Source organism: Scyliorhinus canicula, chromosome 17, assembly GCF_902713615.1.
Source record: "Scyliorhinus canicula chromosome 17, sScyCan1.1, whole genome shotgun sequence".
Taxonomy (NCBI): Eukaryota; Metazoa; Chordata; class Chondrichthyes; order Carcharhiniformes; family Scyliorhinidae; genus Scyliorhinus; species Scyliorhinus canicula.
Genome location: NC_052162.1, coordinates 19,567,691 through 19,593,909, shown reverse-complemented (window position 1 = coordinate 19,593,909; position 26,219 = coordinate 19,567,691). Strand labels below are relative to the sequence as shown.

At 42.8% G+C, this 26,219-nt stretch overlaps 1 protein-coding gene across 4 annotated transcripts in view; it reads right to left on the bottom strand.

The window, feature by feature from the left end:
- Nucleotides 1-4,039: 4,039 nt before the first annotated feature.
- Nucleotides 4,040-26,219, bottom strand: part of LOC119952435 (oligophrenin-1-like) — a 205,463-nt gene continuing 183,283 nt past the window's right edge. For 3 of the 4 annotated variants that reach the window (XM_038776185.1, XM_038776182.1, XM_038776183.1), the window contains 3 exons: nt 19,340-19,400; nt 17,871-17,941; nt 4,040-10,770 (listed from right to left, as the gene is read on the bottom strand). In XM_038776185.1, coding sequence (XP_038632113.1) covers nt 17,906-17,941; nt 19,340-19,400 — 97 coding nt within the window. In that variant the 3' untranslated portion in view covers nt 4,040-10,770; nt 17,871-17,905. Of the gene's footprint in view, nt 10,771-17,870; nt 17,942-19,339; nt 19,401-19,434; nt 19,631-26,219 lie in introns of those variants that run through there. The other variant, XM_038776184.1, reaches the window with a different exon arrangement.

Genomic DNA, 26,219 nt, shown 5'->3' with positions numbered 1-26,219 from the left:
GGACCAAATCTGTGATTCCATCAGCGGTGGCAACAGCGTTGATGGATTTCACGGAGTAGGTGGAGTTGGGGGGGTGGGGGGGGGGGGGGGGGGGGGTAGGGGGTTGCAATCCGTGGCACTTTTTGCATCCGGGTGATAAAGGTGTTTCTTTTTTTGCCCATGTCCACCAGGTAGGTGTTGACTTTTTTGTGGTAGATAGGTCTCTCCTCCCTTCGGTGGAGAGGGTGGGTTACTCGGCAATTGCGATTTCAGACCATGTGCCACATTTTTTTACTCGCCGATTGTGATTTCAGATCATGCGCCACATTTTGTGCACTTGGAACTGGAGTCTGGTCCTTCCACATGGAGATTGGTTACGGTATTGTTAGCAGACAAAAGATTTTGCGAACACATATCCGTTACCATTGAGGAATATATTAAATTTGATAAAAGTGAGTCTATCTCACCTTTGACGTGAAAATTCCTTAAGGTGGTTATCGGCAGGGGGGTGATACTTTCCTACAAAGCACACATGGAAAGGACTGCGAGGGTGGAGCAGCAGTTGGGAGTTTAAAGTTGGGAGAGATTAAAAAAACTTGGCAAAGTAGAAGATATTGATGAGGATGGTGGCAGACTACAGGATGACGAGGGCAGAGGTGTGGTAGATGCAGTTCAATGCAGCAAAGTGTAAAGTGATGCACTTTGTGAGGACTATAATTATTATAATAATCTTTATTGTCACAAGTAGGCTTACATTTACACTGCAATGAATTTATTGTGAAAACCCTCTAGTCGCCATATTCTGGTGCCTGTTCGGTACACAGAGGGAGAAATCAGAATATCCAAGTCACCGAACAGCATGTCTTTCGGGACTTGTGGGAGGAAACCGGAGCACCCGGAGGAAACCCACGCAGACACAGAGAGAAGGTGCAGACTCCACACTGACAGTGACGCAAGCAGGAAATCGAACCTGGGACCCTGGAGCTGTGAAGCAACAGTGCTACAATGCTGCCCTAAAATGGGAGGCAGCAAATTATACATGATAAATGGAACAGAGAGACCTTGTTGTCCAGGTACATAAGTCCTATAAAGTGGCAGAGCAAGGGAGAAGGTGATAAGTTGGATACAAAAACACACAGGTTACATAGGTTTAAAAACAGCGAAAAGGAATCTAAATGCAGAGATTACCCGAGCACTTTACAAATCATTAGCTAAGCCACTGCTGCGGTGTTGTGGACAGCTCTGGGTACCACACTTCAGGAAAGATGTGAAGGCCTATATGACCAACGACAAGGGACTTCACTTATGAGGAGAGGTCAGAAACAGGCGTCTGTTTTCCTTGAAACAGAGAAGATTAAGAGGTGAGCAAATAGAGGTTTTCAAGAAGAGAGGTTTTTGATAGACAGAGAAAAACTATTTCCTCTGGGGAGTGGGTCAATAGCCAGATGTCATAGATTTAAACTCATTGAAAACAGACCCAGGCAGGAGCTGAGATCTTTTCTGGCAAGGTTTGGCACATTCAACTTGAGAAGGAGATGGAAGCCATTTCATGAATAACTTTAAAATGGAATTGGGCAGACACTTGAGGATGAAAACTTGAGGACCAAAAAGAAAACAGGGTGTGGGTTGTTCGTTTCTCTGACACCAAGTGGCAGAAAAGTACCTAAACTGAGGAGTAACTACAGCAGTTTTACTCCAGTGGAGAAAAGATCATGACAAGCACAACCTTTGCCAGTTTTCAGGAGCCTCTAGGAGTACAATCATCAGAACAAATTAAGTACAGTTCCTTAATTAAAATCTGGTTCTCCTTCATAAAAAGAAAGCTAAGCGCTGGGAATTATAAATACTTACATACCAGATGTGTGCTGTTTGTTAGCTTTTCTTCCTTTCCAAGATTCGGTTTATAAAATCCGAATTTTAATTGCTCCTCTGTTAAGGTACATAGAATACTGAGAGAGGAAATGGCGGGTGCCAGGGGTACAGTTGTGTGTCAGGAAGCCAGCCTGGAAGAGCAAGGGTTCCTCAGATCTGCCGCCAGACTGCTATCTGCCACCAGATCTAACGGCACTGCCGGATTGCTATTTTCTGAAGCCCATTGCGTGGCTGCAGAGACTGCCCGGCTACCAGGAGGGTACACCTTTGACAGCAGGCACCAGCCCACACAGCACCCCCAGGGAGATGGAGCAGGAGCTGGGCGGGAGAATCATGTCTGCCCGGTGTAGCGATCCTTTCTCCCTTTTAGCTATCGGGCATCCTGCGGCCCAGGGAAACCTGCCCTGCTAGTGTTGATGTCAGAATGATGGAGACGAAAACAATTAGAGATGTGCAGCTTCATTAAAACATATCAATGAGTGACCCTCCTCCTTCGGGTCAGTCATTCACCATGAACCCCAACTTCCACCACCAACCCCTGTTCCGTCCCCGATAATACCAGAAATGGACGAATTCGAAGTGGATCGTGTTAGCTCTGAATTTTAAAAAAATGTCTTCCTGTTTTGGGGGGTTAAAATTCCCTTTTCAGTGCTCCGTTTACTGAGTGAGGGGAGAAATCACTGTCAGGTTAACTAAAAGGACTGTACCTGCCCTAAAATGATGCAGGCCCAGATTTTCACTCCTGGGTCAGGTATGCAGAGACAGAAGAATAAAAATGGCTGCCCGCAGTTATGATCGTCCATGAGACCGTGTGACCATCGGAGCAGAAGAAGGCCATTCGGCCCATCGAGGCTGCACTGCAATTTAATGAGATCATGACTGATCTGATATGATAATCCTTAACTCCACTTTCCTGCCTTATCCCCATACCTCTCGATTTCCTTACTGATTAAAAATCGGCCTATCTCAGCCTTGAACATACTTTAAGCACCCGGCCTCCACAACTCTTTCGAAAATAAGAATTGTCATTTTTGGCAAAGTGGGGCTTAGTATTTTCAGCCATTTCTGCTATTTTCGCCATGACAGAAAGTCTCCCCATCATAGTGAAAATCTGGGCCATAGGCTCCCTTTAGCATTGGGATGATGTCAATTGTCCGATGGAGAATTTTACCTGAAATCATACCCTATCTTGTTGGAGATAATGACTGATGCATTTCCCAAATCGTATATGCTTTTAGTTTCCGATTCCAACATTTTTTTCAATCTTATTCACGCCGTAGATTGACACATTTGATTTTTACAGCAGCAGTCTTTGAAAATTTGTCAGAAAAATACTCCCCTTTTAACTTTTGTCCAGGCTATTTAAAAAAAAATGAAAGTTCGCATTGATCAGACCAAATTGTCGTCAGTTTCATTCCCAGACTAATTCCCCAAGTGTTTTTGTTAACAGTCCTGATTTGGTTGTTGGCAGGGAAGAGGAAAATGTTTCTGGTTACCTTAGAAATTCACAGAAATCAATAAATGCCGTTTAAAATCTTTCGCCAAATCTTAAATTAAGTTCATTTACAATTATAAAAGGGCAATTGGAACAGAAAAAATTGTTAGGTCGTGTGATCAAGTCTGCACTATTTTGACTACCCACTTTCCCATTGTATACTCATCGCTTCATTCTGGAGCTAGTTTAGTAAAGTGATCGTAAAAACATACCGATGGAAACAGGCCCCTTTTCTGGAGGAGATGTTTGGCGGCAGCGGTGGGGGTGGGGGTGAGGGTGGGGAGGGGGGGGGGCAGTGGGAGAAGGGACGACAAATTTATTTGTTTGGCTATTTTCATAAATTGGACACTGGACTAGCTCTCTATGAGTATAAAACCCTTTTGACCCAGTTATGTGATCTGCTTCAACTGAGATTATTCCAAACGCTCATTAAACATTTGTATGAAAAAAAGTTGGGCCCAATTTCCTCACATTAATCTGGCATGTTTGATACCTGCAATGAAGTGAGCAATTACCTTGAACACAACATCATTTAGTTCAATTTGGAGTAATTAGCCAGCTGGCATCCATGGATAGATCAGTGCTTCAAGAAAAATACTTGATTTCCATTTAGTTCTGGAAAGGTAATGATGTTGCACAGGTGAAAGCAATCATTCACCTAACGTGGCCTGGGAGCAGGAAGCAGACACGTGATCACTGTTTGAGGTACTTACTGTAAGTTGCAAGCACCCACTTTATTTCCATAGTAAACATGTAATATTAAACACAATATACACTTAAAACACAATGTACATGCATTTCAATGGCACCACCATCACTAAGACTCCAGTATATGTAGAAGGAAGTGCTAAGGGTTAAGAATGCAGTGTACTTTAATGTCTGTCTACACGGACTACTGCATTTCATTTGCACCTGACAATCAAAATCTAAATCTCAACCATCATTATTTTGACGGTACTAAGCGGAGGCAAAGCCCTTTTCCATTGAGGAGGGCGGGCAGATAAGACCCCAAAATAAACCTGTCCATTCTGATGCACCTGCGACCAGCAGTCACCATGTTGTTTATTTAAAGATCTAGAGAGGTAGGGGTCCTCTTTAGTGTTTGGTTAAAAATAAAAGTAGTGCGTGAGCGATGGTGGGGAAAGTGAAGAAAGGTTTGCATGTTGCTTCTATTTGTTAATCAATTAGTCATGTCTGGCATGCACAAGCACGTCAAGGGAATCTGATACTTTAAACTGTTTGGATGGGTAGTTAGTTGGGAAGGTACAATATCTTCATCAACACTTTCTCCAAGGCCTCATCCTCAAACAAAACAAAACAAAACAAATGATGTTTGAATCGGCATGAGTGCTTTAGAGTGTTTGCCTCCACTTGAAGCCTGAGCACAACTTGCTCAAAGATGTATTTTAATGAACCAATATCCTGCAAAAAAACTGAATTTTACATCATTGGCAAGGAGGAAAACCAACGACCGGCAAGGAGGAATTTCTCATTCCTTAAAAAGGGGACCAGGTCAGAAATTCAACGAGCCAGTCAAAGAAGGAATACAATACTGGGAGCATCCATCAGTTTAGGTAGCTAACCCAGTTTCCACCTTCACTGATGCTGCATGTCCTGCCAAGTGTTTCCAATGCTTTCTGTTTCTCATTAAATCCCCGGCCTTTGCAGTATGTTGCTTTTGTTTTAACTAAAGAGGGATTCTAGGAGAATAGATGCAACATTTAACATATTACGTTTTTGATAACAGCACAGAAAATAATGCTGAATTGTGTTGCCAAATTAGTAACACGTAATTCATAGGGTGCACAGTTCTCTGCAACACTGACTACTGAATCCAGATTCAGCTACTGACAAGCAGCAGTAATGTTCAAACCTTGTTCAGGGAAGAAGCAAGAGTCTGATCCAAGATGTCAAATGAGCTACGGGTGAAAATTGGAGCCCTTTAAGCTTTAACAGATAACCAATTATCTTAAATACTTCCATGAAGTTTCCTCTCAAAAGGTATTAAATGAGAAAATTCAGTGACCCCTCCATGGTCCATCATAATTACTAAAAGTGGATTCAAACTGGATACTGAGGAATCTAGAACTTCTACCAGGATGAGGAATCAACACACTGAATAAACTTCTGGGCATAGTGTCATAAGTAGAAAATCATAGCCATTTAACAGTCAACTGGTGCTGCGCTCGAAAGATGACAGGCATCTAAGCAAAATACTGTGAGTGCTGGAATCTGAAACAAGAGCAGAGAATGGGGGAAGAAGCCATCAGGTACGGCAGCATCTTTAGGGACAGGAAGCAGAGTCAGTTTGGCTCGATACATTAACTCCAATTTCTCTCTCTACAGATGTTGCTGGACCTGCTGGGGTTTTTCCAGCATACTCTGTTCTTGTTATCTCTTTCTAGATAGCTGGGTTATGAAGGGCCAATGCCCTATTTATCCTGAGAACATTTTGTCGGTTATCATCGCATGCTGTGCCTTTCCTAGAATATCACTGCCCCATTAAGTGACTTGGTAAAGAGCCTGAATGAAACACTGCTGCCATTTTCAGTGAACAAAAAGAACCTAAGTAAAGGAATTGGACCATTTCTTGGACATTTCTGCTATTTCTCAATTCTGCATTTTTTTTTTAATATAAAGTGTTTACAGTCTAAAGTATTATCTTTCTGTCTCTGCCGTTTTTCTATCTACCTTGACGGTAAAGATTCATGAGCTAATTAAACCCTATCAGCCTCCACTTTTATTGTGTAAGCAAAGGTACTTGTGCCTCTCTTTAGTACGTGATATTGAAAGGGTGGTAAAATTTCAGATTGTAAAAAGGGGAATTTCTTTTTGGTTTAAATCCTCCTTTCCCACAGAACTGCTGTTTTGCAGGTGTGAGGACCAGGTAATTGGCAACTGCACACTCCAGCCCACCTGACACAAATCGGGAGAGATGAATTCCATCTGCAGGAGAGAGTGTGCAAAGGTTTAATCTTTCTCTCTTTGAAGACTAAAAATGTGGCTTCCTGCCTGGTACAAATATTGTTTATGTTTTCACTCACTCACATATTTCAATGGGAGTGTAATTATAACTATGATCTATCAAATGCAAACCTTGTTTTTAAATATACTATTTTCCAGAAATGATATTGAAGTTAAGGTGATGTGTTTCTGTATGGAAGTCCCACACATGTTGTTGGAATCCTGTGGTTACTACACCTGTCGCAGAAGAGCACAGCTTGAGAATTCACCGACACATCAAAAGCACAATCAACATGGCGGGCAGAGAAATTCTGTCCAATCACGCCAGATGCAGACGACCAAGAAGCCAGCGCAACAGTTTTAAAAAAGCAAAGAAGAGGAAGTATCCACAATGTGATACAGAACATTCAACCGCACATCAAATATATAATGATACCCATTTTACAGTGCCAAAGCAGATGTGTACAGGAACAAGGTGAGAATAGCCATCAGCAGACGGACATTGGTTTCTAGCTTGGCGTTCTCTTTATTAGCAATCGTGTAGAAGTCATTGCATCTCTGTTTACATAGGTCAACATCTTCCAAGATCTTCTCTTCAAACCACCCACCCCACATAACTCCTGCTTCGATTTAGTAAATTGCTTTCCACGTTTTGAATCAGAATTCCCATATGCCTTGAATTTGCTCCAGTTCATCACCTCAGTTTAATTCTGTTGGAATCATCGTGCAGTGCAGGAAATTATAGAAACAAAACTGTCCCTTATTGTGGGTAAGATTGAGTCTGGAGTGGAAATCTCATTGTGACTTCTTAAAGGTCCACCATTTGTGGAAAACAACCCACAACATCCCATTTAAAATATACAGGATAAAATATTAAATTGCTTGATGATGGGGAATAGAAACTAAAATCTGAATAGTAGATGATCCCAAGAAGTGAATTTCCTTATTCAAGGCACCCCAACAAATTCTTTCCACTTTGGTCACCAAGGCATCTGTAGGTTTTGAAAATGTCTCTTTCTTAAAACCCACCAAAGCCTGCTACTGATTAGTGTTTGCACATTTACCTTTCGAATTTGTTTACCCCATTATCTCCCACTTTACTCCTCTTCTGCTGAATACAGCAGCTCCTATTGGGTTAAAGGGTTGTCTTTCAACCGATTGGTTGTCTTTCATTTGCAATCACGGACAGCGAATAATTTCAACCCATTAAGTCACAGGTGAGCCAATCCTACTTTTTGGAAGCTATCAGGAACAAGAACCAGATTGATTCTATTCCCCACCTCCTTCATTTAGGAGGCTAAATGTGACAACCCATAAAATGTTTCATATTAACATATCCAATAGAGTCATGAAGCTGGTCTCTTCATAGTCTTGATAGTTCAGTGCCACACAATATGCCAGCTGGGCCATTAGGAGAACAGACCGAGATTGTAGAGCTTCAACACCATTAAAGCTCCTACAAGGTCAACATGCAACAACTGAAGCTAGTTAAGAATGATCACCAATATTTTCCCCGTCACCAAACAGCTCAGAACATCTTTCCATCAGCTTTCACGGCCATTTGGTCACTCCATTGACAAAATGTGCACAATTAGTGCAAATACATTTGAGTGATATCCTGAGAGTTGTTCCTCAGACAAGTGTCAACTATCCAACATTATGATTACAGAGCTGGACATGTTCTAACTCGGCACATCAGGGGATCACAGGCAGACCGGCTTTCCAAAAGTCAGACAGTTCTGAATACAATATCACAGCATTTGACAGAAAGCACCTTTCTCACCTCATCGCTTAACATTTGTAAATGCTTGGCTTATAGAAAATGGAGGACTTGTAAATTAATTAATAAATATATCCACCTCCTAGGTATTGGCCAGCTGAAATGTTGCCCTTCTACAATGCTTCACATTATTTGAGGCGATGGCAAACACTTGTTTTATTGGCCAAGAGGGTAGGTTTGAAGTAAAGGCTTCCAAATAGTCACACTTGCAATTTGCCTCTGCCAAATATATCAAGATGTGAAAACAACAGGGAAGAAATAACACTTGTACATAACCTATCATGTCTCAACAACGATTGTAATATTTTGAAGTGCATTTTGTCGACAAAATAATTGTGCGCAGCTAACAACAAAATAATTAATTACTAAAGAAAGAGAAAGACTGATCCAGTAACAACAATAGATATTAATTACAGGGGCTGTGTCATTCTACATCAGTAATACAGCTAGCTAGGCTGCTCGGCATACATGAGAAATGGGAGCTTCAACCATTTGTTGACTTTGCCAACAATATGAAGACCAATTTGCAGCGTTACACCCATCAGTGAGTAAAGAAACATTGATAATCCAGCCATGTCGCAGTACCAGAGTTTGAGCTCCCACCATGATCGTTGAGCTTCAGAAAACATTTTAAGTAGTTCTTAGGATTCAATCCACACAAGTTTCACAGAATCTCCAGCTTTTCAATCTGCCTGAATGCTCCTGACAGTCCCCCTTCCCGGGTTTTTTTTAAATGGCCAGCCTGTAAAGGTTCTCACACTAACTAGGTTCCACATTCTGCATCTGCACTTCTTTTTACCAAACTTTCTACTCAAACTTTTCAGCACAGGTGCTCCCTCCCATTCCTTCGCCCAGTGGTTCAAAGGCCAAACAGGAAGGTCTTCCACTTGGAAATCTGAACTCAGCCCACTGGACATCATTTTCCACAAAAACAAAATATATATCTTCAAAATATGCTGTGCTATATAAAAGGAGAGATTTATCCGTAGATTTTAAAAATTAAAATGACCAAGTAAAGGAACAACATATGTACAGGATTTTGCCAGTAATATTAAGTGCCGAATAATTTAATTGTACTTTAATTTACAAATTGTACAGTCCAGTTACCTCTTGAAAATCAGTCATTTACACTCATTCCTTTTGTTGAAATCCCACACATGTCTGGGCATGAAAAGGCTGGATATAACAGCCGTTTTAAATTACAATCACTATTTGGCATCTTCCTTTCTTCATTTGTGAACTTCTCTTTTCAAAAAAACATCAGCCAGGGTGTTAGAGCTGAGAATGGGAAACCTTCCCACCTCTGGCACCGCTGCAGCAGAAAACTCTTTCAAGTTAGATCTGGTGCAGATTCCTCCGCATCCTTTGATCTGCCCCAGTAACACATCTCATACTCAGACTTAGAAGATGATAGTCATCAGTTTATTTATCATCTCCATATTCAAATCTATTTGACTGTTTTGTTAGTTGGTGGCAAATGAAGGACCAATCCTCATAGGCAATTGGACCGATGCTCTTAACTCCATTTTCATGGAACCCTTAGATACAGCAGCAATGCAAACTACTCAATTCCCATAACCCTGAGGTAGAACCAAGAGCTAGAGGTGAAAGTATAGTGTTTGTCCCACTGCATCACACTCTCTCAATCATTAGTTCTATAGGAATTTAGTCAACATTTTTGAAAGGAAGCCTCTACTTTAAAAAAAAGTGAATGATTAGGAATTAAAAATCTTACTTTCCACCCGTGTGTGACAGATGAGCTTGTTGGCCATATCCATTTATATGATTCTATATGCCAAGGTTGTTTTGCCAATTTGCTGTATGTAGCTCCACTCGACTGACACAAGAGTGGAGTAAAACATTCTCTCAGTCAAAACAAGGTGGATTGGAAAATAGTTTCCACACACGCAGGTTGCCAATGTCACAATGGCCCAGTTCACATCAAGAGTAACATATCTCCAGAGTCATGTGCCTTTTGATGTCACAGAGCAACGATTACTGCCTCAGGTACTCTGAACAATGACATGGCTTCGCTTCAAAGGACCTCTCAATGCCCGCCCTGCCCTCGCTTCAATGAATCTCTCAATGCCCGCCCTGCCTCAACCGAGTATAAACTATTTTAATTGATAATGCCATCAAGAGAAACAGCCCTCACATTTTGTATATTTAACCACAATTTACAGAATTTCTAAAAATCAATGGACCAGCCACCTTTTCTTTTTTAAACCTATGTGGAGTGATAGTCAAGCAAAATCTTCTGTAAGCTGGTCCCTATTTTTAATGGGGCTTTTTGTGGTAAAGTACATTGCACGTTTAACGAAGCTTGTGTGGATGACCAGCAGCACTTTAAAGTTTTAAAACTTGTAGCTGCCCTCGCACAAACTAGTTGCTTATTCTTCTCCCAAAAAGGTACATAATAAAACACATCAGAACTGAAATAAAAAAGCAATTCAAGAAAAATAAGCCCCAAGAACACTACCACTGATACTCGTGGTTTAATACACTGCCCCGGCGTTGCTGGGGTGGAACATTTCCTCGTTAGAATCCATGTGGATAATCTGGAGAATCTTTGGTGTTCCCGAAGAGATCTTGAAAAGTGCAAGTTAGTTCACAGAAATAACCATTCCAGTTCAGATGCAGCAATGTCCCTGAAACCAGCCAGGCCTTTCTCACATGAAATCTGTAAAATAGAAATGACACATGGAAGCCATTGCCCAACACTGACAACAAATGAATAACATACATTCGAGACTCAAACTGTTGCAAGCACCCCTTGGCTAAAAAACACACACCTTGCTGCTTCTGTGGGCAACTGCACTGTGTGCCCCCCCCCACCCCCGCCCCCTGCCCCTCCCCCCCCCGCCCCCCCTGCCCCCTCCCCCCCCCCCCCCCCCCCCCCCCCCCCCCCCCCCCCCCCCCCCCCCCCCCCCCCCCCCCCCCCCCCCCCCCCCCCCCCCCCCCCCCACCCCCGCCCCAGCCTCCTGTGTGTGGTTGAACGCCAAGATAAACAGCTGACAGACGCCATCTCAGCTCACATGTTAAGAATTGTCACTTGGGCGAGATACTGGAGGACAGCTGCTCCTTCCAGAATTATACCCCAGGTAGAATCTTCAGCGACGGACAGAAGAAGAGGAGTAAGGGGAAGGTGGAACCAAACTTGGAATACTCTGAACTGTTACTGTGAATAGCGTGGCAGAGCACCAGAATGAAGAAATTCTATCTCATTTTTGCCGTGGTTCGAACTGACACTAGCATACTTTGAGGTCGTATTACAGTTTTCGGCAAGTGGATAACTAAACTCAAGATGCAATCCTGGAATTCCGATAATTACATCAAAAGCTCACGGTTCTGCTCGGGGTTTATGATGTCCAAATCCCATCAATAAATTAGCTCTGTTGCTCATTCCAAACATTTCATGGTTCTATCTCCTTCACTCCCACCAGCAGCATATTATTTATTATAACAGTTTGTAAACTTGCCCAAAGTGCTGAAAACTGCCAGTTTGCAATTACTGCATCTGAAGCCACCTCCTCCCTCTGCTATCCCGCAGAATGTACACTGCACAAAAATTGCATCTGATATCATGAGCGATGGACTGTAATTATTAGATTCTGGCCACGCAGGTACAGGTGACATTCGGTTGAACATTAACTACCATTCACCTTTGAACAAACCAACTGCCATTAAAGCCAGATATGAATTCCAGTTGTTTTCATTCAGGTTAATCTCGGACAGCATTAATGGGCAGCACTCTCACCAGAGTGATAACTGAGCAAGGACAACACTTCAGTGCAGTACTGCGAGGAGGTGCCGCCTACCATTAAGCATAAAACCAAAGTTGGGGGGACTTCCGGTGGTGGCATGTAGAGGGCATGTGCACACGAGGTGGCTCCCACCAGATTACCTTGGTTTTGGCCCTTTCCGCCTGGTTTTTGGGGGCGAGTTGGGCTGGAACTTTGTTAGTTTGATGGGATAAGGTTCCCGCGTAAAAGGAATGCCCCCAAAGTACAAGACAAGGCAGCAGACAAGCAAAGAATCGTGGTCAGACTCAGAAGCCCCTCGGGCCTAGTCTGCTGAGAAAATGGTGGAGGTTCCTGCTGCGACTTTGGCATGTCTGCTGACGGCACAGATACTCTCAGGCATCTTGGTGGTAGAACTTGGGAAGTTGCAGCAGGCTGTCTCGGAAGAGCTCCACAGAGCAATGGAAGGGGCCCTGGCCCCCACTTGTGCGGCCTTGGTAAAGACAGGTCAGACGGTAAAGGCGCGAGGCGCGGTGATACAGGGTGTGGAGGTGGCCCTCTCGAGGCAGAGCGACCTTATCACCTCCCTGGAGGCAGAGGTGGCATGGCGTGACCAGGGATAATGAGGTGCTGAGGACCAAGGTGGACAATCTGGAGAATCGCTCCAGAAGGCAGAACCTGAGAATCGTGGGGCTGCTGGCGGGTCATTGACTGGGGTCAAGTTAACTGTATTTATTGTATGGCAGCACAGTGGCACAATGGTTACCATTGCTGCGTCACGGCACCAAGGTCCCAGCTTCGATCCCGGCTCTGGGTCACTGGCTGTGCGGAGTCTGCACGTTCTCCTTGTGTCTGCGTGGGTTTCCTCCGGCTGCTCCGGTTTCCTCCCACAAGTCCCGTAAGACTTGCTTGGTAGGTGAATTCTCCCTCAGTGTACCCGAACAGGCGCTGGAATGTGGCAACTGGGGGATTTTCACAGTAACTTCATTGCAGTGTTAAGCTTACTTGTGACACTAATAAAGATTATTATTATTATTCCACGTTTAACGATTCTATGTCCCAGGGTGTATTGTCGGTCACACTGGTGTCGGCATCGATTTTCTTGAGTTTGAGCTAATCCTTTCTCACTGCACAACACCCAGTCCAAGATTGCCTGTTCCCTTGTTGGTTCCTCAACGTATTGATCGAGGAAGCCATCCCACATACACACCACACATCATCAAATGCCTTCTGGAAATCTAGCACATCCATATGTCCTCCTCATCCACAGTATGTATTTCTTTCAAAAACTCCAATAAGATGGTTAAACATCATTTCCCACTCACAAAACCATGTTGACTCTGGCTGATTACCTTGAATCTGTCCAATTTCCCTGCTGCAGTTTCTTTAATAATGGCCTCGAACACTTTCCCTGTGACAGACGTTCAATTAACTGGCCTTTAGTTTTCTGTTTCTATCTCCCTTTTTGAATAAATGAGTTACATTTGCTATTTTCCAATCTAATGCGACCTTCCCCAAATCTAGAGAATTTTAGAAAATTAAATGCATCAACTATTTCACTAGCTACTTCTTTTAAAACTCTAGCATGAAGTCCATCGGAACACAAAGGGACTTGTCAACTATTTGCTCAGTAACAGTTGTCTGGTGATTGTAATTTTCTTGATTTCCTCCTTTGCTTTTATTTCCTGACAGCCATTCCTGGGATGTTACTTATAGCCTCCATAATGGCCGATACAAAATACCTGTACCATTCATTTGCCAGCTCCTTGTTTTTCTATTATCAACTCCCTAGACTCACTTTCTTTAGAACCAATGCTCACTTTGTTAACACGTTTCCTTTATAAGTTTCTGCAGGAACTCTTACTGTCGTTTTTGCACATTTCCAACCAGCTTTTCCCCTTAACTCTTAATTTATCCCTCCTTATTAATAGTTTTGTAATTCTTTGCTGTTTTTCATTTGCTGCCCAATCTGTCACCCATCTCTGCGCAATTATACGGTTTTTCTTTGTACTTGATACTATCTTTAACTTCTTTAGCTAAACTCAGATGGGGGGTCCATCCCTTAGTTTTATTTTCTCCTTGGGATTTATTTACTCCGTGTATTCTGAAATATCTTGTTAAATGCCTCGCACTGCATCCCTAACCTAGCCCTTGACCAAGGCTGCAATTCTCCATCCGTTCCACGGCAGCTGGATTCTCTGTCCCGCCGACAGCCCACCCCCTCCCTCGGGTTTCCCAGCGGTGCAGGGTGGTTTCAATGGGAAATCCCATTGGCCACGGAGGGAAGAGTAAATCCAGCCACCAACAAGCAGTGCACTGCCTCCCTGTGCCGAGAGGAGGGAGGAGGCCAAAGAAGCTAACCTCCTCCCACTATCCCCTCCCCTCTCCTCCCACCCCACCCTAATTTTCAAGTGCACTTTAACTAGCTCTGCTTTCACACCGTCATATTTCCCTTTATTCAAGTTTAAAATACTACTCTTGGACCTATTCTTCACTCCCTCAAGCTGAATGTGAAATTCAAGCATGTTCTGATCGCTAATAATGATTGGTGACTTTTCCATGACTTTTCCAAGGTTCTTCCAGTTTAGAAACTTTCTAACTGTCCCAAAGCAATTGATAATTTCAAATCTTTATTTATCCTTTTGTGATCATCGGAGAACTTCATTTCATATTTCGAATCACATCCTCACTACATGTTTTAATTTGCCTTCCCAGGACCCTAACAGTCACTTTAAACATCGGGTACTTAATGCTTCCTTCAGCTGCAGATGATACGTATTAAACTCTGGTATGTAGGCGGCCACTTCAAAGATGTTATTTTCAAGTATTTCCTGATGACTCTCTGCTTTGATATTGTTCTATTCAATTTTGGTCAACTTCACATGTTTGGGCACAGTCAGACAAGCAGAGATGTCTTTGAATTTTACTACAAGTGACAGCTGTATTTATCATAAGGAAACACTATTCTGAATCTATGAACTATCTAATGCAGTTGGAGCAGCACGTTGGCATAGCGGATAGCACTACTGCCTCACGGCGAGAAGGACCCGGGTCGATCCCAGCCCTGGGTCACTGTCCATATGTTGGACAAGGGTCGAAAAGGAAAAGTTTATAGGGAAGCAGTATTAGAAATTGGAGCCTAGACAGCCAATATTATTCATTTTTTTCTTAGGGTTTAGTACATTTATCCCTCCACCTACCAAAATGAGAACAGTTACACGAGGTTGCATGGCATATTAATTAGAACCCAGTGAACCACATTCTCAAGCGGACGTCTGGAGCGGGATTTACTGGCTATTAACGCCGGCAGGAAACTCCGGCCCCACACCGATGCATGGGTTTCCCGATGATGAGGATGCTGTCAATGGGAAATCCCTCTGATATTGGCGGCACCGGTAGATCCCGCTGGCGGGTTGCCTCCGCCGCCAAAAAAGACAAGGCGGGGTGGTGGGAAAATCCTGCCCCTGCTGGACTTGCAACACTTACCTAGATATTGGACAATTAAAAATTATTTCTCCGGCTCTTTTCTTGACTGCCTCCATACTATCAGGCTGCTCATCGACAGCATGTCCAAATCAAACACAACCTCCTCGAGCTCAACATCCAGACGAACAAAGTAAATCACTATAAGCTCCTGCTAAATACTCCAATCCCGTATCTCAGAGATACATTCCTCTTTGCCTACCTGGCTGAAAACAGGCCATCGGCAATCTTGGTATCTTGTCAAACCCCAAGCTGATTTTTCAATTCTACATCCTATGCAGCACCAAGACTTTGTGCTCCTACCTCTAGCCTATTGTCCAACACCACCTCAGCTTGGCCCCTCCACTACTGTTCCCCTAATACATTCCACTGTTGTGTCCAAAGTCAAATATCCTGATGGCCTGCTTGCCATTCTTCCATGAAGTCGAAATTTTTGTCCTTCATTTCTTGCCGAAGTTCTATTTTCATTCACTTTCACTGTGCCCCACTTAATTAAATTTAAAATCATCAACCTCGTCTACAAATCGCTTCATGGTCTCACAGAAACATAGAAAATAGGAGCAGGAGTAGGCCATTCGGCCCTTCGAGCCTGCTCCATTATCATGGGCTAACCACTGTGCCAGCCTTTAGCTGCCTTGGTCCAATTCTTTGAATTTCTCCCTAAACTTGGGTCACTTTTAAAAGATAAGCTTTCTATGAATTCTCCTAATGTCTCTCTCTTGCTTGACATCTGTCTTCATCTCAGAACCCCCCCTCTGGACATTCCTCATGTTAAAAAATGTGACACAAATTCAATTTGGTGATCCTCTTGGTTTACAGCTAGCAACACCTTGCCCATTATTTGGATTTCAGGGTTATGTTATGCGAAGCAGAGAAACTGTAGATTGATGACCCAGAGTTACAGGCCAATTGTTAATGGTGTCCTCTAGTACTGCAGACTTCCCTGTTTCAGGACAAGTGCTGCCAAGCTTGTCATGGAATATTAACTTAATTCTGATCTTTCATTACTAGCTCTACCATTTGGAAGCCATCTCGATCCAAAGGAGATCCCTATGTATTCCATCAGAGTGAACCGTGATAAGGTTGCTGACTAGCACAGGCAGGTAGCAGCAAACCGAGAGTCCACGCAAGTAACTTGGCAAACTGAACAACTTACCAGGTGTAGGTGGTACTGTGGCCACCCTCCTGACTACAACATGGATACATACAACAGCCTCTCAAACAGCAATTTCATGGTGGACAGCAAGCCACAATTAAACAAAACTATAATCAGGCAGGTGTCGCTAATTCCACATCCATGCCGTCACTTTCCCTTTAATTCTATGAGCTCTCATTTTCTTAGCAACTCTGCTGTTTGACATTTTGGCCTTTGGGATAGCATTTGACATTTCTCACGGGGCGGCACAGTGGTTAGCACTGCTGCCTCACAGCGCCGGGAACCCGCGCTCGAGTCCGCCTTGGGTGATGGGCAGTCTGTGCGGAGTCTGCACGTTATCCCCGTGTATGCGTGGGTTTCCTCAGGTGTGCAGGCTAAGTGGATTGGACGTGCTAAATTGCCCCGTAGTGTCCAAAGATGTGCAGGTTGGGTGGGGTTACAGGGATGGGGCTGGGTGTGAGGGGGAGTGGACCGAGGTGGGGGTGCTCTTTCAGAAGGTCGGTGCAGACTCGATGGGCTTCTTCAGCACTTTAGGGATTCGAGGCTTCGATATGCTAGACATAGAACATAGAACAGTACATAGAACAGTACAGCACAGAACAGGCCCTTCGGCCCTCGATGTTGTGCCGAGCCATGATCACCCTACTCAAGTCAACGTATCCACCCTATACCCGTAACCCAACAACCCCCCCCATTAACCTTACATTTTAGGACACTACGGGCAATTTAGCATGGCCAATCCACCTAACCCACACATCTTTGGACTGTGGGAGGAAACCGGAGCACCCGGAGGAAACCCACGTACACACGGGGAGGACGTGCAGACTCCACACAGACAGTGACCCAGCCGGGAATCGAACCTGGGACCCTGGAGCTCTGAAGCATTTATGCTAACCACCATGCTACCGTGCTGCCCTAGTACATGCCAAGTACCAAGTTTATTCACCATCAGGCCAGGTCCTCAAGCGAGATGCTTTGACAAAGAGGTGAACCCAATGTGAAGTGTAGAACTTCCCAATCACAACCTTACAATTTGACTTTATTAAATGAGAAATGGGCAAGAGGAGCTGAAGAAAGTGAAGAAAACAGCAAGTTGCTGTGAACTTGAAAGCTTTACAGGGCTGTGGGGAACTTGAAAGCTTTACAGGGCTGTGGGGAACTTGAAAGCTTTACAGGGCTGTGGGGAAAGAGCAGTGGAGGGAGGCTTATTGGAAAGCTCTTCCAAAGAGCCAGCACAAGCAGGATGGGCTGAATGGTCAAATTTTATGCTGCACAACAATGAGCCTAATAGGAAGAGAAGAAATGAAAAAAGAAAAAGAAAATAGAAAATAGATTAACCCTAACCTCATTATGACAGAGGCGGGCACAACAGAAAACCAAGTGAAATAATTGTAAACTTACCACAAAACTATCTCAACAGGAGTGAGAATCCATGACTATGATCGACTGGATGAGTGCATGGTGCTTGGGTTCTGAAAAGACAGAGGAATGTGCAGCAAATTAACACTGGGCTCGAGTGAAAACTATCCAGAAAATTTCATCAAGTTTTAATCTGGTGCATTAGTTATCGGAATTACTATAATCACATCTCTAAATAGTAGTTAGTTTGCTGTAGGTTATACCCAGAACAGATTTTTTTAAATATACAAAAATGCAAAGAATCTGTAATTACAAGATTCAAAATCACCAGCCTCAATTTATAGTGGGCACCTTGGCATTATTTTCTTTTCCTGCTTTAATTGCCATTTACAATATTTCCAAAAGACAGTAATCCGTGATGATATATAGGTTCTCACATCACACCTGCCCATTGAAAAAGGGTGATTAACTTTAGCATCTTTCAGCTCCACTTTTGTCTATGTTAAGCATTTTATTCTACCCTGCTCTCCCACCAGGAGTTTGAACCTTTGCTGTGTCGCTCAGTGAGTGATGCCAGACAATCTGACTGATGGAGTATTAGAGCTGAATCTATCATTGTGCTCATCTGATGTCCGATTGTCCACTTTCTAACATGCGTAATTCCACAAGAAGTCGCACAATCGACTTCTGTGCTACCGGGATGACAAGCAGGACAATTAATCAGAATTCTGATCACCATCCAATGAAAAAAATCCTGAAAAAAATAAATCAGTCTCGACTCCAGCCCTTATTCCCATTCAAGATGAATCTCACTGTGTTAATTTGAACAAAGTACAATGTTGTCATTAGGCCTAATAAATGGATTGGTATCAATAAAGCAGAGGGAATTCATGTATAAAACAACTCTCTACTCTTGTGCAATACATTACTTCCACAGTTCTAATTTGACATCTCCACTATTAACTTTCGCTATAAATACTATTCACCCTCATGCTTATCGTCTCTACAGCTACCTCCCACGTTTGGAAGGGCAAAACCCATAATTATCCTGCTGAATGTACAAAATGTTTCACAAATCAATGATCACATGTCACTACAGTCCCAGTGACAACACTGAAGTTGCTTTCTTGAATGGCTACATACGCCCCTTGACCCCTGTCTATTATATTATGATAGTAAGCAGCAGGAAAATGGATTAATTTGTCATTTCTTAATAAGTATTGAAAAACAAAACAATCCAATCAGAAAATTCAGAGAAAATATACAGACAACTAGCAAATAGAGGACCTCAATACTATTTGTTTAATGCTTTGAATCCCAAAATAAATGAATTCTGCACACACATATATTGAGGTTGAGGTTTCAATTACTAGAGTCATAGCAAGCACTTTCAATACTTTATGCTCTTTTTCTGAAACTATACAAGATCCCATATTCTAATCATAGAACAGAAATAAAAATAACTCCTGTACCTAAACATTGGAAGTCATCAATGCAAATACCTGACCTACCTCGACTTTCGCAGTAATGGTGCGTGCTACAAGGGGAGATCGTGGCGGAGAACTGTTCACACTGTTGAGAATGACAAAAGGATTATTGGGATATACAAAGTCACACACTAAATGTGGCACAAGATGGGAGTCTTGTTTCTCCCTCTTCCGGAAGGTACTGAATTTTACAGGAATAGGTTTCCAACAGTTGACTCCTTCTTGGAACCTTATGCGAATGATCATTCTTCATGCATGAGCCCAGTAAACAGTGGACACCCACGCCAAGCCCAACAGGAATCATTTGAGTGCGACCTGAAGACAAAATGATCAGATAATTTCATAGTTCAGGATTTAGACACCATCTTTGCTTGACTAAGTTTTTAAAATTCTTAACTGGAATGTGGACGTCACTGGCAATGCCGTTGAACGGAGTGGCTTGCTTGGCCATTTTGGAGTCACATGTAGGCCACAACTGGTAAAGATAGCAGATTTCCTCTCCAAGAGACGTTAGTGAACCAGTTGGGTTTTTACTGTGACTAGCTTTGAATTCCAGGTTTAACTGATTGAATTTAAATTCTGCTGTGGTAGGATTTGATCCCATATCCCCAGAGATCCCCAGATGGGATCCCCAGATCCCATATCCCCAGAGATCCCCAGATAGGATCCCCAGATCCCATATCCCATATCCCCAGAGCACTAACCCAGGTCTCAGTGACATTACCATCTCTTCTAATCAGTGAATGCTTGCATTAAACCTGGGACCATTCCAGCTTTTATGGTTTACCATACACAAAGAAATATATTTACACATTAAGCCACAAGCAAAATGCACAATTGGCATAAATCTGCACAATACTAGAAAATTAAACTCATTGTTCTCCATGTCCTCACTGTTATGGTGAGGTTGAAGTTTGGCGAAATGCACATGGTGGATCTTAGTCTAAATTCTGGGTTTGCTTCTGGGTTACAAAGAACAAAGAATAATACAGCACAGGAACAGGCCCTTCAGCCCTCCAAGCTTGTACCGGTCATGATACCAACCTTGGCCAAAACCCTCAGCACTTCCTTGTGTCGTATCCCTCTACCCACCTTATCCATATATTAGTCAAGATGCCTTTTGAACGCTGGTAATGTATCTGCTTCCACAACCTCCCCTGGCAACGCGTTCCAGGCACTCACCACCCTCTGCGCAAAAAACCTGCCTCACACATCTCCTCTAAACCTTGCCCCACGTACCAAAAACCTATGCCCCCTGGTGACTGACCTCTCCACCCTGGGAAAGAGTGCCTGCCCATACACTCTATCCATGCCCCTCATAATCTTGTAGACCCATATCAGGTCACCCCTCAACCTCTGTCTTTCTAATGAAAACAGTCCGAGTCTATTCAGCCTCTCCACACCATTCTTGGTGTAAAAACTCACTGAATTGACGCTAAGAGGGAGAGCAGAACTTTCAGAATCCTCCGGATCCAAGATTTAAGGAACAACGCACAGAAAGTCATCCCCGAAATTGCCATCACGGATCGGAGTTCCTCAGGGGAGGACACTTAAGGGGTTGCCTGCAGGGAGAGCTAATGGCAGCATGGGAATCATCCCTGCCCTTCTTCACCCTCGAGCACTGGAGGGGATGTGCCAGCTGGCCTGTGGCATCGCAAACCGCAGTTGGACCTGTTGATGCCACCAAATGATCTTGAGTGGCGGTGGAGGAATCTTCTCCATAGACTTTGGAATGCTGAAGATTTACCGGCAGAGCTTTCTTAAAAACCTGCAAGGCAACTTCCAACTCTAGCACAGTGTATGGTGCCAGTCCCACCACAGCCATCACGTGATGTGGGGCTACCTTCCATCAGAGCCGGGCCCATCAGCTGCATCCATCAGTTTGCCACCATGTAATCGGTTTCAGCCAACCACTGCAGATTCATGCCAGATCACGGACTTCCAGACCTATGGGCAGATGCCACTACAGTATGACTTAATCCAGCCAGCAGTATCTTTCTCTGCATTGTCGCTGTTGTGAAATTGAGATACTGTCTAATTACAGCTCTTTCTCAGAATCTAACACCTAGTAAGCTTTAAGCCATGTATACCATCACCAAGCCACTATTTGACTGATCAGATACCACATTATGTATTTGCATTAATTTTTATTGGCTCGAGTGAAGCTCTGCTGTATTAGTATATTCACTGGAAGTGATGTCATAAGTCCTACCACAGGAAATGAGAGAAAAGAACAGCCATGTAAGTGATAACACACAGTTAACTAAAGCTCCGTTGTTTTAAACCACTGTGCTCCCTAGAATCACACCTCCAAAACACAACATAAAACTGGCGATGAGGACTACAAATCTACGGGAATTCGGGAAGAAGAAAGTTACCGAGGAAAGTTGGAAAAACAAATGCTAGAAGGAAAACCTTTCATCCGGGGTGGCACATGTTATGGAGAACTAACGGGCTTGTGAACATGAGTAATGATAATCTTCCTGCAGAACAGATTAGACAGCTGTCTGTGATAAATAAGAGGCTGAAGCTTGTGTGTGAGGGAATCAAGGTAGCTGCTGAAAAACCAGTTGCAGAGTGTGTGTACTGGAAACTTCCATCGGTAGAAAAATGGTGTGTGGGGGGGGGGGGGGGGGGGTGGTTTCGCATCGTGGGATGCTTTGATGGAAATGCAGAGCGATGGAGCTCCTATTCTGAGAGTTTGACTATTTTCTGCAGGCAAACAAAATAGATAAGGTTGTTATGGTACCCAATTTCCTGAGCATATTGGGAGGGGGGAAACCAGAGGAGCTAGAAAGTAGATTGTAGATATTTGCAAGCAGCTTAATTGCCAAACACTTACTGATTGTACAGAGACTTAGATTCCATAGAGGAAACCAAGAGTGGGAGTCAATCGCACAATTTGTAGCTGTGCTTAGAAGACTTGCAGAATATTATGATTTCGGAGAGGTGCTGAATGACACGATTCGGGACAGATTAGTTTGTGGTCTCTGCAGCGAAGCGGTACAGAATCGTTTGCCAACTGAGAATAATCTAACTCTGTAGAAAGCCGTGGAAATCATTGTTCCTCTGAAGCTGACTGTAAAGAAAGCTCAGCAATTGAGTTTGTGTACTCAAAGACACAAAATGGCTGCTGAATCGACACCCAAGAATCTCGACTTTCGCACATGTTATCATGTGCAAAGCCAGGGCACTCTGCTGCTGAATGTTGGTGTGAAGACATGATAAGTCGAAGCTGTGGAAAAAAAGAACACAGAGTGTGCCTGCTAGAAGAAAAAGCAAGCTCTAAGTAAAATAAGAACAACAAATCAAGGCAGAATTTAAGCAAAGTAAAAGGAGGAATGTCCATGTTGTACAAAAAGGTCGAGGAAAATGAAGCAACTCACAGTCAGAGGAGGAGTTATCACAAACATCCTAGTTAGCCATTTCTGGTACTACACACCAATACTGGGTCACTCAACTATGGATGGACAACCAGGAAGGATGGAGGTTGACACTGGGTCAGCAGTCTCGATGCCAGAGATAAATTTAAACATATTCCCTTAAGTGCATCAAGGATATTGATGAAGACACACTAAGGAGAAGTGGTTCCATTCAAGGGCCTCATTGAAGTAGCTATGCAACGTAATGGGCAAACAATAGATTCTTTTCTACATGTAGTAAGAACAGAAGAACAGAAAAACATAAGGACTGGGAGCAGAAGTAGGCCATCTGGCCCCTCGAGCCTGCTCCACCATTCATTAAGATCATGGCTGATATTTTTGTGGACTCAGCTCCACTTACCCACCTCTTCACAATAACCCTTAATTCCTTAACTGTTCAAAAATCTGTCAATCTTTGCCTTAAAAACATTCAACAAAATAGCCTCAACTGGTTCATTGGGCAGGGAATTTCACAGATTCACAACCCTTTGGGTGAAAAAGTCCCTCCTCAACTCAGTCCTAAATCTGCTCCCCCTTATTTTGAGGCTATGCTCCTTAGTTCTATTTTCACCCGCCAGTGGAAACAACCTTCCTGCTTTTATCTTATCTATTCCCTTCATAATTTTATGTGCTTCTATAAGACCCCTCCTTTTTCTTCTAAAGTCCAATGAGTATAGTCCCAGTCTACTCATGTCTCTCATCTTAAGCCAATCTTCTCAACTCCGGAATCAACCTAATGAATCTCCTCTGCACCCCCTCCAGTACCAGTACATCCTTTCTCAAGTAAGGAGACCAAAACTGCACACAGTACTCCAGAAGTGGCCTCACCAGCACCCTATAGAGCTGCAAAATAATCTCCCTGTTTTTAAACTCCATTCCTCAAGCAATTAAGGACAGAATTCCATATCCTTCTTAATTACCTGCTGCACCTGCAAACCAACTCCTTGCAATTCCTGCAAAGTGAAACTATCCGGCATTGATGGGATGAACATGGCTGGAGAAGTTTCGATTGATCTGAGCTAAAGTCAACATGATGAACATTGGAGAATCGCGCCTCTTGAAAATTTCAAAGAAAAACACTTGTGTTCTATGAGGAATTAGGGAGCATGAAAGATATTACACTCAAACTGAACATAAAAGAAAGATGCATGCAAAATGCTTGAAGGCAAGGTCTGTACCTTATGCTATTAGGCCAACGATGGAGGCTGACTTTGAACGGCTTGTACGTCTGGGGTCTTGGAACCCGTTTCAATGTCAACGCCGATTAAACCAAACACCGATGATGTTAGTGCAAAGAGGAAAACTCCAGAGGTTATCACAAGTGTGAAGAAGACGCCGCCTGAGGTTCATAGGGATTATCTTTCAGTTTTTAATATCATTTTATCGAGTGTGAAATGAAGATTAGAACACCCATTTGGGATAGGGGTAAAAATAAAAGCTTCCTTATTTTTAACAGATACCTGCTTCGATCAATTTGTTATCCACTTCCAGATTAAACTTAAACTTTACAGTAGCAGCCTTTCACAAGAAATGCTATTTGATGATCTATTCCATGTCATTTGGTTTTCCATTGTTTAATAGGAATGTCAAATTTCACAAAGAAGTCAAGGCAAGATTTTCCTTGTCTAAAGTGATGTTGGGATGTGTTTATTATTTTGATACAGATAAACTAAAGTATTGATACAAAACTGAGAAAAGATATTAGTACAAATGATGTGGAATCTGTCTGGGTCAAGTTAAGAAACATCAAGGGGCAAAAATAATTCGTAGAGGTGGTATACAGACCACCAAATTGCATTGGTAATGTTGGGAATAGCATTAGACAGGAAATCAGAGATGCACGTGATAAAGGAGCATCTGTTATTATGGTGACTTTAATCTGCATGTAGATTGGGTGACTCAGATTAGTCATAGTACAATAGAGCGTACAGGGGATGGTTTTCTGGACCAGAAGTTGAGGAATCAACAAAGGAACAGGCCATCTTGGACTGGGTATTGTAGAATAAGAAAGGATTAGTTGGCAATCTAGTTGTGAGAGAACTCTTGGGGATGAGTGACCATAATATGGTAGAATTCTTTACCAAGGTGAATAGTGAGGTAGTTGATTTTGAGACCAAGGTCAATAAAGATAATTATGATTGTCTAGGCATGACCTGGCTATGACAGACTGAGAAACATTACTGAAAGGAAGGACAGCGGACAGGCAATAGCAGGCATTCAAGGAACTAATAGATGAACTCCAAAAATTGTTAATTCCTATTTGATACAAGAGTAGAAAGGGAACTGTGGCCAAACCATGGCTTACAAGGGAAATTAGAGATAGTATTAGATTCAAAGAAACGGCATACAAATTAGCAAGAAAAAGCAATAGACATGAGAGGTTTGGGAACAGTTTAAGGGATTGATTGCGAAGGGGAAAATACAATGTGAAAGTAAACAAGCGGAGTACATAAAAACTGACTATAAAGTTTCTATAGGTATGTAAAGAGAAAGAAATTAATAAAAACTAATGTAGGCCATTACAGTAAGAAATGGGGGAAATCATAACAGGGAACAAAGAAATGGCTGAGGAACTAAATTCGTACTTTACTTCACAAAGGAAAACATGAATAATGTACCAGAAGTTCTGATAAGTACAAGTTTTAATGAGGAGCTGAGGAAATTAGGATTAGTAAATAAATTATTTGGGGGGAATTAAAGGGATTGAAGGTGGACAAATCTCCAGGGCCTGATAATCTTCATCTCAGAGTAATTAAGGAACTGGCCCTGAATTGTGGATCCATTGGTGGTCATTTTCCAAAATTCTTTGGATTTGGAATGCCGAGGTAGGCAGGGGAATGTGGATGAGAAAAATAGCAGCCATGATTGAATGGCTGAGCAGACTTGATGGGCCGAGTGGCCTATTTCTGCTCCTATGTCTTATGGTTCCTACAGATTAGAGGGTAGCTAATATAACCTCACTATTCAAAAAGGGAAGGAGAAAGAAAACAGGGAACTATAGGCCAGTGAGCCTAATGTTGGTAGTAGGGAAGTTGCTGGAGTCCATTATCAATGATTACATAGCACAGCATTTGGAAAGCAGTGGTGTAATCAGACACAGTCAACATGGATTAGGAAAGGAAAATCATGCTGGACAAATCTACTAGAATTCTTTGAAAGTGTAACTAGTAGAGTTGACCAGGGAGAACTGGTGGACATGGTTTATTTAGACTTTCAGAAGGCTTTCAACAAGATCTCACAAAGCAGATTAATAAGTAAAGTTAAAGCACATGGCATTACACGTAGTGTCTTGATATGGATAGAAAACTGGTTAGCAAACAGGAAGCAAAAATTTGGAATAAATGGATCTTTTTCTGATTGGCAGGCAGTGACTAGTAGGATACAGCAGGGATCTTGGCTAAGACTCCAACTGTTCACATTGTAAATAAATGATTTGGATGAGGGAACTAAATGTATTATCTCCAAGTTTGCAGATGATGCAA